Source organism: Filicampus tigris, chromosome 22 (genome assembly GCF_054856515.1).
Source record: "Filicampus tigris isolate MCC_2025a chromosome 22, RoL_Ftig_1.0, whole genome shotgun sequence".
Lineage (NCBI taxonomy): Eukaryota > Metazoa > Chordata > Actinopteri > Syngnathiformes > Syngnathidae > Filicampus > Filicampus tigris.
The window spans coordinates 4,134,474-4,147,126 of record NC_141238.1 but is presented as its reverse complement, the minus strand read 5'-3'; the positions used below and the strand labels follow the sequence as shown (position 1 = coordinate 4,147,126).

General features: G+C 44.9%; 1 protein-coding gene across 6 annotated transcripts in view; it reads left to right on the top strand.

Moving 5' to 3' along the window:
- Window positions 1-12,653, top strand: part of lmo3 (LIM domain only 3) — a 97,317-nt gene that overhangs the window by 62,156 nt on the left and 22,508 nt on the right. For 4 of the 6 annotated variants that reach the window (XM_086022525.1, XM_086022526.1, XM_086022527.1 and 1 more), the window contains one exon: window positions 4,246-4,459. In XM_086022525.1, the coding sequence (XP_085878651.1) occupies window positions 4,246-4,459 (214 nt within the window). Of the gene's footprint in view, window positions 1-712; window positions 826-888; window positions 1,355-4,245; window positions 4,460-12,653 lie in introns of those variants that run through there. The other 2 variants (XM_086022530.1, XM_086022528.1) reach the window with 2 other exon arrangements.

Sequence of the window (12,653 nt, the reverse complement as noted above, 5' to 3'; positions counted from 1 at the left end):
TTACCAAGATAGGCCGCCTTGAAATAATTCAATCCATGACAAAACCTAATTACGGCCAGGTAATACCCCTGTCAGCTTTAATGCATCTCATCACTCATAATGGCGCGCGGAGAGCGTTTTATGACCCATCTCATTATCGGCGCCTTTTCAGCCTCAAATCCGAGTGCCATTCTGTCTCCATGCCTGGCGCAATTTCCAAGACAATAACTTAGACGTTGAATATATGTAAAGTTATTATCGTAGTTTAAAAGTGAGGGTTTAAATTAAATAAAAAAAAAACATGGGAAGATGTGTGAATGAAAACTGGCACTCATTAATAAAGTTGCCAGGATGCCGAATCCAAAATCGACGAGACGTAAATCTCACGTCTCATGTACGTATAGCGAGCGTAATTTCGTCACGCATTTGGAGTTTATAGTTTCCGAAACAGTAATCCAGCGTCAGAACATCGCGAAAAGAGGGAAACATAAATTGTCGTCTGGGTGCTAATGAACGTGGCAGGACGCTAAATCGAGCATCGAGTTGTACCCAAACTGCGTCTTTGTGCAGCCATTTAGTTTCTCAGAACTTTGAAAGCATGCGTGGGGCAGTCGAGTATGACCTTATCGTGTTCGGTCTCATTGTGATGGTGGGGGCTAAGTGGGAAGGAGGCGGGAGAGAGGGGGGGGGGGAGGGTGGTGTTGACTGATGTATAATATGGACAAGTCGGCCACACACCTCACGCACTTTGCAAAACTGCGCAGGCGAGCGAGCACCTGTAGCCCGGCTCTGGTGCGCATGGAGAATAACTAAGTGAATTTGCGTGGAATCAACTTGTTGGGAAAGGTGAGTGGATCGCGACGCGTGCGTCGTCGCTCTTTTGCGCACGCAAGACGTTCCGTGGCCAGTTGGATTATAGTGGCTGCGCCGCGGAGGAGAAGCATCTCTTTGTCGTGCTGTCACTTGCCTCCCTCTCTCTCCCTCTCCCTCTCTCTCTCTCTGTCCCTCTCTCTCTGTCTCTCTCTCTCTCTCTCTCTCCCCCCTCCCTCTCTCTGTCGCTCTCTCTCTTACACACACACACAGCTCCACACTCTGGTGGCAAAAACCTGCGCGCCAACACCACGCTCGACGACCTTTGCTTCAATCCCGCGTTTTACTGATCGGAACCTCATTTTTTTTTTTTTTTTTTTTTTTTTGCTGCTTCTCATCCCTTTTCATCGGCTGGATTGCCCCCCTCCCCTTTCCTCTGTGTGAGTGCGCGCGCGCGCGCGCGCGTGTGTATGTGTGCGTGTAAAACAAAGCCAGCTGCTCGACTGGACCGGGTTGCATGCTGCTGAAGCGGCTCAACAAATGCAGAAAAGGGAGAAAAGTTTCGGTAAGAAGGCTTTTTCATAGCTTTGTTGTCTGATTTGCAAATTCGCCTCGATTTCCCCTCCAATAACCTCCCCGCGAGGCGTTAACGTGATGTTCGAATATCGGATTCGTTATCACTCCGCTGCCATGGCAACGGTAATTAAAGTGATCGGGTGAAATGTCAGCAAATAGTGGGAGGTTTAGATAGAGGGGTTGGGGGGTGGGGGGTGCTCGTCTCCTCCGACGTCCTCCATCCGGTGATGATGCATGTGACCGCGGGGGACGCGCAGCCCAGCTAGCCAGCAAGCAAATAAAATAGATATCATTAAAGCTCCAAGCAGCGGTGATTCCACCCCCTTATGGGAAAATGACGCTTTTGTTCAGGCGCCCCCCCCCCTCCCCCCCCCACCCTGCACTTCCACCGGCAATCGGAAGAGCCAAGTGGTCGAATTCCTGCCATGCTTCTCCCGTTCTCCTTCTCCTTGATTGCAGGGGGAGTCGAAACCGGCTCCCCCTTTTTCTTCTTCTGGCTTTGGTAATGAGCAGCGGGGACTTTGTAGTGTTAACGAGGCTGCAGGACGGATCAGTGCAGCTGAACAGGAGCGGCCGAGAGGAACCGGGGGGCGAGCAAGCCCGCGCGCTCTCTAAATCCAGCCAATTAACAAATCAACAGCCGCAACTCGGTGGAACAAATGAGCTGAGCTCGCCGGCGCACCGCAGCCCGGCTTGGTAGCGACTATGCGCGCACGCTTTTCAAGCCACCCGCAACACACGCAAGTTTGAGTAGAAATAGAGAAGACGGACTTTTCCCTGAGGGCTCAAACGCAGAAGCTGAAGTAGAAAATTATATGGATGCTGCCACCTTATTTATAAGGCTTAAACAGATATGGACAGTTAACTTGGTTATCAGCAAAAGTCTTTATGCGCAAGTTATTCAGGGCAGCAAAACACGAATATGAACAGAAACACTACTTGGAAGTTGTAGTAGAAATGTGTGACACTGTATATTGTATAGCATGGTCCTTAACAGACTAAGTGTAGCATGTTATTGCTTTTCATAAAAATGGCCTTTTATTACCTCACGGCCAAAAATAGATGCACATTTAACTTGTTCAAAATGTCAACAAGACAAGTTGGTGGGGTTAAAACCATATGTCGAAGGTCTAAGGTGCACCGATTTCGTAAGGGCAAAAACATTGAAAACAAAACAAACTCAATCTAAATGGATGGGTGGTAGCATGTTGTCAGGGGGATTACAAATGCACAAGTTTATTACGATAAATTGGCCTCATCAAGGACACGGAAAATACACCTTCATTAGGTGCATGTTATGAACTTTAAGTGATTCTCTGTCTGTTTGTCAGAGCTGAAAATGCAAAAAAAAAAAAAAAAAAGCCTGGAAACTAAAATGGCCATCCCCGAAATGAATAAGTTTGGTTTATCTCCACTTAAAAGTGCAAGTCCAATAAAGTTTCGTCGTGAAAATGACTTCATATTTGAAGTTATAAATTACATTTACATAAAGCTATCCTGTAGAATTTGCTTTGCCAATAACAACCAATGAATACAAATACATGCAATTTGACATTTCCATCTCTTTCCAGACAAAGTTTGTGACAGTTTCCTGAATTTACACATTATTTCAAGTTAAAAAAAAAAAAAAGTAGACCCCCCCCCCCCCCCTAAAAAATGTCAGTCTAGAAAAGAACAACTTTTCCTTTCACTTAGTGATACTGGAAGCACTGCCCATAAAAGGCGTCATTTCAAACTCAACTGAGCACTAGTGCGTGTGCGTGTGGTGAATGTTGGACAAAGGGGAACGGGGGTACGCCTCTCCTCGGGGAATAGTGGGAGAATACTAATTCCAGCCCGGTGCGCCCCCCACATCCCCTCCCCTTCCCCACCTCTTCTTTAAGTCCCCAGCGGACCAACAAAGGCTCTCCCCAGTCAGCTCAGGCCAAACAATGCAGACGGGCAGCAAAGCCTTCTCGTCTGTAGCCACGCCCCTTTAAATACGGAGGAGGTCAGCGCGTTTAAAAAGAGTCGAGAAAAAAAAACCAAGTCTCCAAAAATGTGCCGTCTATGTGGCCCAATCCATCGAGACACGCGCGAGTGGAAAATATGAGTAAAAATGTTCCACGTTTTAGTGTTAAACCAGTAAAAAGTCGGGAGAAATCTTAATATTCCATCATGGTGTCCTTTACTTAAGTGATGACACAGAGCAGGATTTATGAACGCCATCCCCCAGATAAACATCACTTTAACATTTCTTTTTAGCTGCCTCAGCAATATTTCGCAATCTCCCTCGCACACAAGCAACAAAGTGGGCCTTCCATTTCAAGCGTTCGGCTTTACTTTTCTGTCCGTGTGAGTTTGCCGCTCTGTTTGTCTGACATTTAGAAAGATGACGCACACTCCGATTTCCACATCTTTTCATATCGCTGCGATTGTACGTTTGGTGTTACCGGGCACACGTTGCGCTTAAAGAGCTCCAAAACAGTGTCGAATTGATGTTTCTTTGTCTTTTGTCAGTGCACGCGTTTTGCTTTTGCTCTTTACCGGGCAGGAAAAACACATTTGGTAACTTGAAGTTTACCTGATAAATGCCATCTGGATCAAAGAAACCGCAGCGCCTGAGAAAAACAACCAAATCACAGGCGGAAAGCGTGACGCGTCTCCGATTGGTTGGTGGCGGTTTCTCGGAAAGCAACAGATGAGCAATTTCGAAGTTGAATGGAAATTCAACCGAACGGATATGAAAAATTCTTCAGCTTAGTCGGCATGAATTATTTCGCCGTGCTATGACTCGGGGGTTTACCGTCTTGGCGATGGCAGGTTTTAGAACGGCGACTATAAGGAAAAAAGTCGTGATTTTGCCACTGAATCTTGCTTTCGTGTCTGGCCCTGTCGCAGGTATACAAATGCTTTCCGTCCAGCCGGACACGAAGCCAAAAGGCTGTGCCGGCTGCAACCGGAAGATCAAGGACCGCTACCTACTGAAGGCCCTCGATAAGTACTGGCACGAAGACTGCCTCAAGTGCGCCTGCTGCGACTGCAGGCTGGGCGAGGTGGGCTCCACGCTCTACACCAAAGCCAACCTCATCCTCTGCCGGAGAGACTACCTACGGTAAGAGACGCTCCTCCGGCCCGGGCGTCGAACAAACACTGCGGCGTTTTCTATTCGAATCAATCTTACTGGCGTTTTAGTCGTCCGGTTGTCATGGTTTGGTTTATTTAAAGCAGGGGTGTCAGACTCATTTTTGGCATACTTATGGTTTCCCCTTGGAGGGCCATTATGACTGTGAACCTATATAAATGTACGATCGCCTTATACTGTACCATCACATATACAAAACTCATTGACGGGTAACTACTTTTTCAAATCAATGACGAGTAAAACGTTTTTTTCAATGATCTAAAAGGGGGAGGGATACGTAACCAAAATCTCAGTTTTGTTAAAAGTGAAGACGATTTGAAAGAAACATGAAGTGAACACACACGATTTTCCTTCACGGGCCACATAAGAGGATGTCGCCTTGAGTTTGAATTCTGTGATCGAAAGAATAAAACACCTTTAGCTCTTGCTGCATTACCCTGGAGCTCTTACTGTGGCAGCTACAATTTGGGGGAAATACTTGATGGCATTCTATATATATGTCTTAGTGACACATTGAGAGGTTGTAGTTTAGTTGATGTCAAAAACCCAAAGCAACAGCATGCGAGGAAACCACAAAAAGATTAGCGTGGATGCTAAAGTAGCAGCAGTTTTATCAGGGGCTGTTTTTGCCCACTCTGTCTTTTTTTTTTTTATTTTTTTTTTAATACTGGAAGCCAAAATAACATTGGCCCAATCAATTGTGAACTTACACTGCCCTGGCTCACTTGGCACCTGAAGTTCGGTCAAAACACTTCAGTTGTATTTAACTTTTAAGGCATTTTTTTATTGTGCATTTCATACACAATGTAACTTAATGTGCTTCACGGAATTAAAAATTCAACATTTAAAGGCCTTTACAAATAAAATAATTTAAGACGCCGGAATGAATCTATGCAACGGGAGGTGCTAGCCATCGGCTAGCTTGTAAGCTAACCGCATCACCGGTCAGCTCAAGTTCTCCAATTGTAGGCAAAGTGTGACTTATAAGTTGTAATTGTAAAAATAGTTCTGTCTTGTAACATGTTTTTAGCCGCCAGCTTACAATTTCTGTCATTTTCCACACGTGCGTCATTTCCCAAGGTATTGCGGCCAATTCCGTCACGTTATTGTTCCATCTTCAAGGTGACTGAATTGATTCCACGTTGGCCGTCGCGACATCTCCCCAACACGCACTAATGAGCGGCAAATCCGGCAAACGGCAGCACTCCCCATCTGATCCGCGGAGTCGCACAAAATGTCAGGCTCCATCGCAGAGGCAATCAATGACGGCGATATTACAAGAATGCCGCAATTTTTAGACTTTTCCATCACTCGCGGAGGACACGACATTGACTCGGCCTCACCTTGCCTTAAAATGGAATGATTTATGTTATCAGGACTCGCAACAGATTCATGACCCCCCGCAACCTCACACACGCGCTTGCGCTCGTAAAAAAGCGCTTTCTGTATATTATTTGGACTTGTGTTTATCTCGCTTGTGTCAGCCCGGGGTTAGACGCGAGAGGGGGCGGGGTGGGGGGGAAATCACAATTTGAGACTCTGTCCATTTTTATATTCTGACACAGGTGCTCCTGTTCTGTTTAGCAGGTTTGTATGTTATTAAGCTTGACATAACAAGGGTTAATAGAATTCTACAGGGGTCCAAAACCAGCAGAGAAGTAATAATCCCCCCAAAATGAAAAGAAAGAAACAGTGGGAATAATACTTATGGCTTCTGCAGTCCCCCCGGTGCGATTGAATATGACGCACAGCGAGGAATGCAAAGAAAATTACAGGTATTATCTCCTAGAGCTTGATTTGTACTTTGCTCCCTATGAATATGGAGGATACCGTATCCATAAACGATCCCTTTGCAGGCTTTCCGTCGGCGATTCCAGGTAATAGCGCCACTTTGTTTATGCCGACGCGCTGTTTTCAGGCCAGGCGAGGCAGGGCGCTAACGGCTAACGCCTTCCCGCGCACATCCGAGCGCCACCGAGGCCAGGAGGGCCAGGCCGTGCGGGGGGGAAAAAAAAAAAAAAAAAAAAAAAAAGCTGTTGGGCATCAGTTAATGGAAAACTGTAAATTCCGAGCATCCATTTTGAAGACGGCGCCAGGAGAAGGCTTTATTTATTTATCTATGTATTCATTCATTTCCGCCCGCCCCAACTTCCAATTTTCCTCTACAGTGGTTTTACTAAGATTGTGAACGCGAGCAAACGCGCACACCAGTCAACACAGCTGGATTTATTCCGTTTTTTAGAAAGCTGAGCGATAACCAAATGTAGAGCATGGTTTAAAGTAATATTTTTTTTTTTTTTTTTTTTTTTACATGCCTCTCCTTCAGAATAAAAAAAAAAGTACAAAATAGCTTTTTTTATATCTGGCATCAAGCTTATTACGCATTTGTATGTCGGCGTCAGGCGTGAATGTGACATCACGTCAACCTTTATCGCCACGGAGTGGCAGGCAGAGAAGAGAGAAAAAAAAAAAAAAAGAAGCTTAGCCTGTCTCAAAGCCATCTATTCTCCTCGGAAATCTCATTTAGATACATTCCCGCTCGTGAACATGTGTCATCGCTTTAATAAGAAAAGGGATATTCCGTTGGCGGCGGCGTGTGATTACTCACAAACGTAGTTTTCCGAGTCAAACGCATTTGAATTAGCGTTGAAGGCTGCGTTTTGCAATCAAAAGCAATAGATCCTTCCGGACAGTGAATAGGAAAAGTCGACACACCCTTTCACAAAACCTGTGTTAAGGGAGTCAGCACACACTTGCCACCATTTAAAGTGCCTCTGACTAGCCTCAAATAAAGTCCGGATGTTCTAGTAGGCTTTTCCTGACATTCTGACACTCACATCGTCACACATCCGACCCGGCTTGGCACCACCTCCCCTCTCATAAGTATTTGAGTCGTTGTCGTTTATGTCTTCTAATTACGTGGCTGTTTTTTTCCATTCCCATACTGTGCCCCTCCCTTGTAGAAGCAAACCAATCTATTCCCTATTTTTTTTTTTTTTTTTTTTTTTAGAATACATGCGTAGAGGAAACAGGCAAGAATGAAGGACGATCTCCTCATTCATTTACTGCACTGAGACTCTCCACACTTTGCTTTGCAGCCACAGGTACATAACATGAATGAATAAATATAGCTAAGTATTATTTGTAAAACCCCATGTCCAGTATTTACTGTATTGGTGGCAGATCTCGTTTGGTACGCGGACATGAGAGGTCACGTGACTCGACGCGGCATTTTTGATTGGCCGCATTACCTCCTTCTGCGTCTACCTACACAGTCATTCTTATATTCTTTCTGCCCTTTTTTGGGAGGGTAGCCATCTGTGTCTTGACGAACGCGGCTCTGCGAAAGGTCACGATGCCCGCTGTGCCCGTGAATGCCAGCGGTATTACTTACACCGGTCCTCGCACCGCGGCCATATTTAGATGAAACCAGCTGCGGCTTGGATTCCGCGTAATCAATTAGGATGTCAAGCTGCGCAAAATTCCCGCTGAAAAGAAAGAAGAAGAAGAAAAAAAAAAAAAACCTCGACGCGACAATGCCTTCCTGGGAAACTTAAAATATTTTCTCTTGCGCTCGGAAAGAAAAGGGAGCCTTCAATTTGTCGAGCGCTTTGAACACTTTAGCGGCAGAATTTTGTCAGGAAAGCCTCATTGAGGCTCCAGATTGAATCCTATCTGGGCTGCTTGTTATTACAATGGAGCACTCAGCATGCACAAAAGGCTTCGCCTGCTCGAGCTTTTAATGGGGACTTGGAGGTGGAGAATGCAGCACTCAGTCTGTCAGCCTCGGCACTCCAGCGTCTTTAGCCTTCATCTTTTTCACCCCACCCGTTCGGCGCGCTCGCCGAGCCCTCCATCAGAAGTCTCGGCCCTCTTGGCCTTCTTTGATGCCGCTAATCAGACTCTCCATCGCTTTAGCGGGACCGTAGATGATACCTGATTCTAATTACATGCAAAGGGGGGGGAACTTTGTTTGATGTCTTTTGTGTGCAATCTCAGCTTGGCTTGCTTTACCTTTCAAAGCCCCGCGACCCCCCCCCCCCCAAACGGCCCCCACCCCCTTCTCGTTCTTGCTCTGCTCCCCCCCCCCTGGAGACCCCCCCCCCGTATGAGGCTAGACATACATGCAACGGCCTCAGCGCTACAAGGTGAACTATTCCCCGGCACGTGTTATTATTAATAACTGCCAGAGAGAAGGGTCAGCGAAGACAACTCCTTGAAAAAGAACCCCAGGCCAGGCAAGTAGGCCGCAGCTGGGTGTGTTGTAAAACAATACCCCCGCCGCCCCCCCCCCCCGCCATCCCCCTGAGGAGACGTGCTGCTTAAAGCAAGAATAATGCATAGGGGAGTGCGAGGAGAGCCGCGCAGCCTCACTTTTGGGCTGTGAAAAATGAAGATGTCACCACCTGGTGCTTTTAAGCAAACCTTTCCAGAAACTTTCGGAAGCCTCTTTTCCATTTTCTTTGTACTTTCGCCATTGTTGCTAAACAAGGGGGAACATATCGTCCAACGGATTGCATATCGTCTCTCAGAAGAAGGAATATACATATTCCACAACGCAATGAAATCATGACAAATCACTGCATCTGCATTGGATGTTTGGTAATTTTTTTTTGTTTTTTTAAATGAGTTTTTCATTTGCAAGATAAAAAAAAAAAACAAGAGGTCAGTAATTACTGTGTTCACCACAATTTTCATGAACTGAACTTTCGTCTTCTGTACGTACGCACAGCAATGCAAAAAATAATCAGTGTTGGCATTTTCGTTTTCGATTTTAGCTTATTTAATTAATTTCCGTTAACAATAATATCCTTGGTAGTGATTGACTTGCAAATTGCTTTTTCTTTTTTTTTTTTTCCAATGGAAAAAGGCTGCTTGGTCACTCCAAGCTACTTTTCTGATGGCAGCATTCAAATGTGTGCAGAGCCAGTGGCAGCGGCGCACATAAAAATGGGAGCAATGCTAATCACAGACACATTATGGGATATCTCTTGTTAGCGCAATTCATGAGGGTTTATAACCATTTTAGCGGCGCCGCATAATTAGCTCGTCTCTTTGAGATTACACTGGAAATAATTAAGGTTGTGAAAGCATGGCCGAACTGTAAATAGTATAATAGGAATCGCTGCTTCCGCGCTGACGGCCCGGATTCTTTTCCGGTTGGATTAAATACGAATTTTCAGGTCACGGCACACAAATGCGGAAGATATTATCAGTAATGGGCATCCATTGTTGCGAAATGATATGACAACTTTTATGGGAGTTCCTGCAACATTTTTGTAAGGTCAATCAAGGTGCTCTGATTGCTGCATGTTAAGATTGAGGACAGAATGCAGTAAAACGGCAATTACAGCTATTAGCTTTATGTCCTAACGGCTGAGTGCAAAAGCCCTAAAAAGCGCTCCCCTGTTTGCGTTCGGGATTTGAAGGCACCCGAGATGCCGCTGCGTGATTCCACCCACACATCTTGAGAGGAGAATCTGGCAGTGTGGGCTGTTAAAGTGAGAGGTGCGATCTGAAAGATTGTCGAAGGGAAAAAGTCATGCAGGCCTATCGTTTATCGAAATAATGCGGTGAATAGAAGCCTACCTTATACTCAAATGTTTCTAATAGAGCTGAATGTGACAAAATTGCAAACGGCTTTCTCATACTGCTCCGTTAAAGGTCACAAATGCCTCAAAACGGTTGGTCATGTTGCCGGCCTTGTAGCGGAGTCAAGACATCAAGGTGTTGCTGTTGTCTGCTTTCTGATGGGAAAAGAGAGGCGCTATTTGAGGAAGGCTTTCATTTTTTTTCTGCGAGGTACACACTGATAAAGGCTCACTATTTGAGAAAATGACGTACCGGTACATATGATCAAGGCCCGCCCATAACAGATCAAAATCCCAAATCCGTCCTAACCAGCACTTCCGTGATCCGTACAATTGAAGTGGTCAATTAGGTCAGACGGCAATGAATCCATGTGATAAGCACAAACTTTCTTATAGTCTGAAGTTGTTTGGCTACTATTTTCCCTTCCGATCCTCCTGTTGCGTATTAGACAGTGAGATGATTACTCACCGGTGAATAGACGGCTCACTCTAGCCGAACACGGTGTTTACTGTAATGGTCCACTTGTGCCGCCCGCGCCTTTATGTGTTGTTATTGTTGCTCTATTGATTTCCCACCGTCACGTATTCTTGGTAGACTTATATAATTCTCCAAGGTTTTTCCTTTTTTTTTTTTTTTTTTTTTTTTTTTCCCCCCGCTCGCATCTTCAGGTTGGCTTGTTCCCACTCGCCGTCTCACTGCTATCTATCGCAGGCTTTTGTGCGGTGATGACACCACCTCGAGGCATCGATCATAACTGATGAATATGAGGTGAAGTGTTTAAGTTTTTGGGAATAATTATTTAAGAATACTTGTTTTGACCGAAATCATAGATTTTTGTCCTTTCCAAACAGCCATCAAATCTGTCATGTAAACTGCCATTTGCTGGTTTCATAGGTGTGGCCATTCTGTAAATGGGAGTTGGCCCAGTGTTACATTAATAAATCGGGAAAAACTGCTGAGTACACTACTGGATTGTCGACTATTTATTTAAAATGGAATTAAACCTTATTTTACTTCAAAATGGAGTTAGCCCACTGTAGTTCTCAGTGGCTCAATTGTATTTTTGTGATCAGAATCAGATTAGCTTTATTGTCATGGTACCACAGGGTGCAACAAAATGGAACAGAAACAACCCAGACTTTGCAGCCATCAGGGTGCCACCACATCCCATGCAGGTGCGCCATAATAGTGTAAGGGAGAGAGGTTGAGGGGGGGAAGTTACTGAAAATATACTGAAAAAGTAAACTACTTTGTAAGTAAAAGTCACTGGTTTCAAGATGTAGAATGTCGAATATTGTCACTTTTTCCTTTATTTGATTTATTTTATGACTGATATTCATTCGTATCGTGAAACCATTCACACCTATGGAAAATGTAGTCCTCAATGAACCCCACATGCATGTTTTGGAAACGCGGGAGGAAGCCAAGGTATCAGGAGAAAACCCACACTCGACCGTAGACAAGCTAACCACCGTGCTCCCTTCAGTGCTATACGCTTTTATTAAATAAGATATTTCCCAGTTATGTATGTACGCTCCTTCCACCCAAACGGTGGTAATTACAGTCGGATTATGTAGCAGGGGTTGTTTAAATTTGGACAGAAGTGTGCCAAATGAACACATCTGAAAGCGACGCCCTCAGGGCCTTTTAATACACAGCCACAGCTCTGTTTCATCAGCGGCCTTATCTAATTCTCTGTCCCAAACACATCAACCAGGGTAATGAAAAATTCATTGAGTCAGTTACTTTGTGCAATTGAACACATCCATCATCTTGTGTTACTTTGTAATATAGTAAATCATGCGGCCGTCCCAATCATGAACCCCCTCTGACCGAGCAGACCTCCCCGTAATGAATATTGACTCCCATTGTGTTAAACTCATTCAAGCAAATCAAGTTTTTAAACACTCAAAGCCCACCATGTCCCACTTTGCTCTTTCAAGGTTTTTCATTAAACACGGGAGAAGTTGATTACCTGATAACTGAATTTGAACTTTCCTCCACAGCGGCAACTCGTGCCGATTCTTCCGCCCGTGCCGACTATGTGAGATCCTCTCTCCTTCCCGGATTAACCTTTCTGGCCCTAATAAATGGTCTATATTCACATCAAAGGGATGAGAAGATGGCGCAAGGCCTTATGGGAAAGGGGGACGCGGGCCCGCTGAAAGCGCTGGAGCTGAGCTCCCCTTCTCATTGAACAGTAATCTTCGCTGTCCACTCCAAAATTATGCCCCCCTTTGTCTTTTTAATTAAACTCAAGCGCAGTTTGGCGGCTATTTGACCTCTGCTGGCCCCTCTTTACTGGCAGTGCCGCAGGTCATTTCCATGCATATATTAATATCCCGTTTCCTCTTGGGCAATGCTTTACAGATTAAGTGGGGTTTTAAGTCTTGTCTATTTCCCATTTTTTGGGGGACTATGTTACATGGTAAATTCTTTGATAGAGAGGAAAAACAATGTTTAAGTTTTTTTTTTTGTTTTTTTTTTTTAGATGTAAATCTTACATGCTAGTTGGTTTAAATAACACCAGAGATGAAAGTTTGGTCCTGACTCAGAAAGTCACCATTTTAAT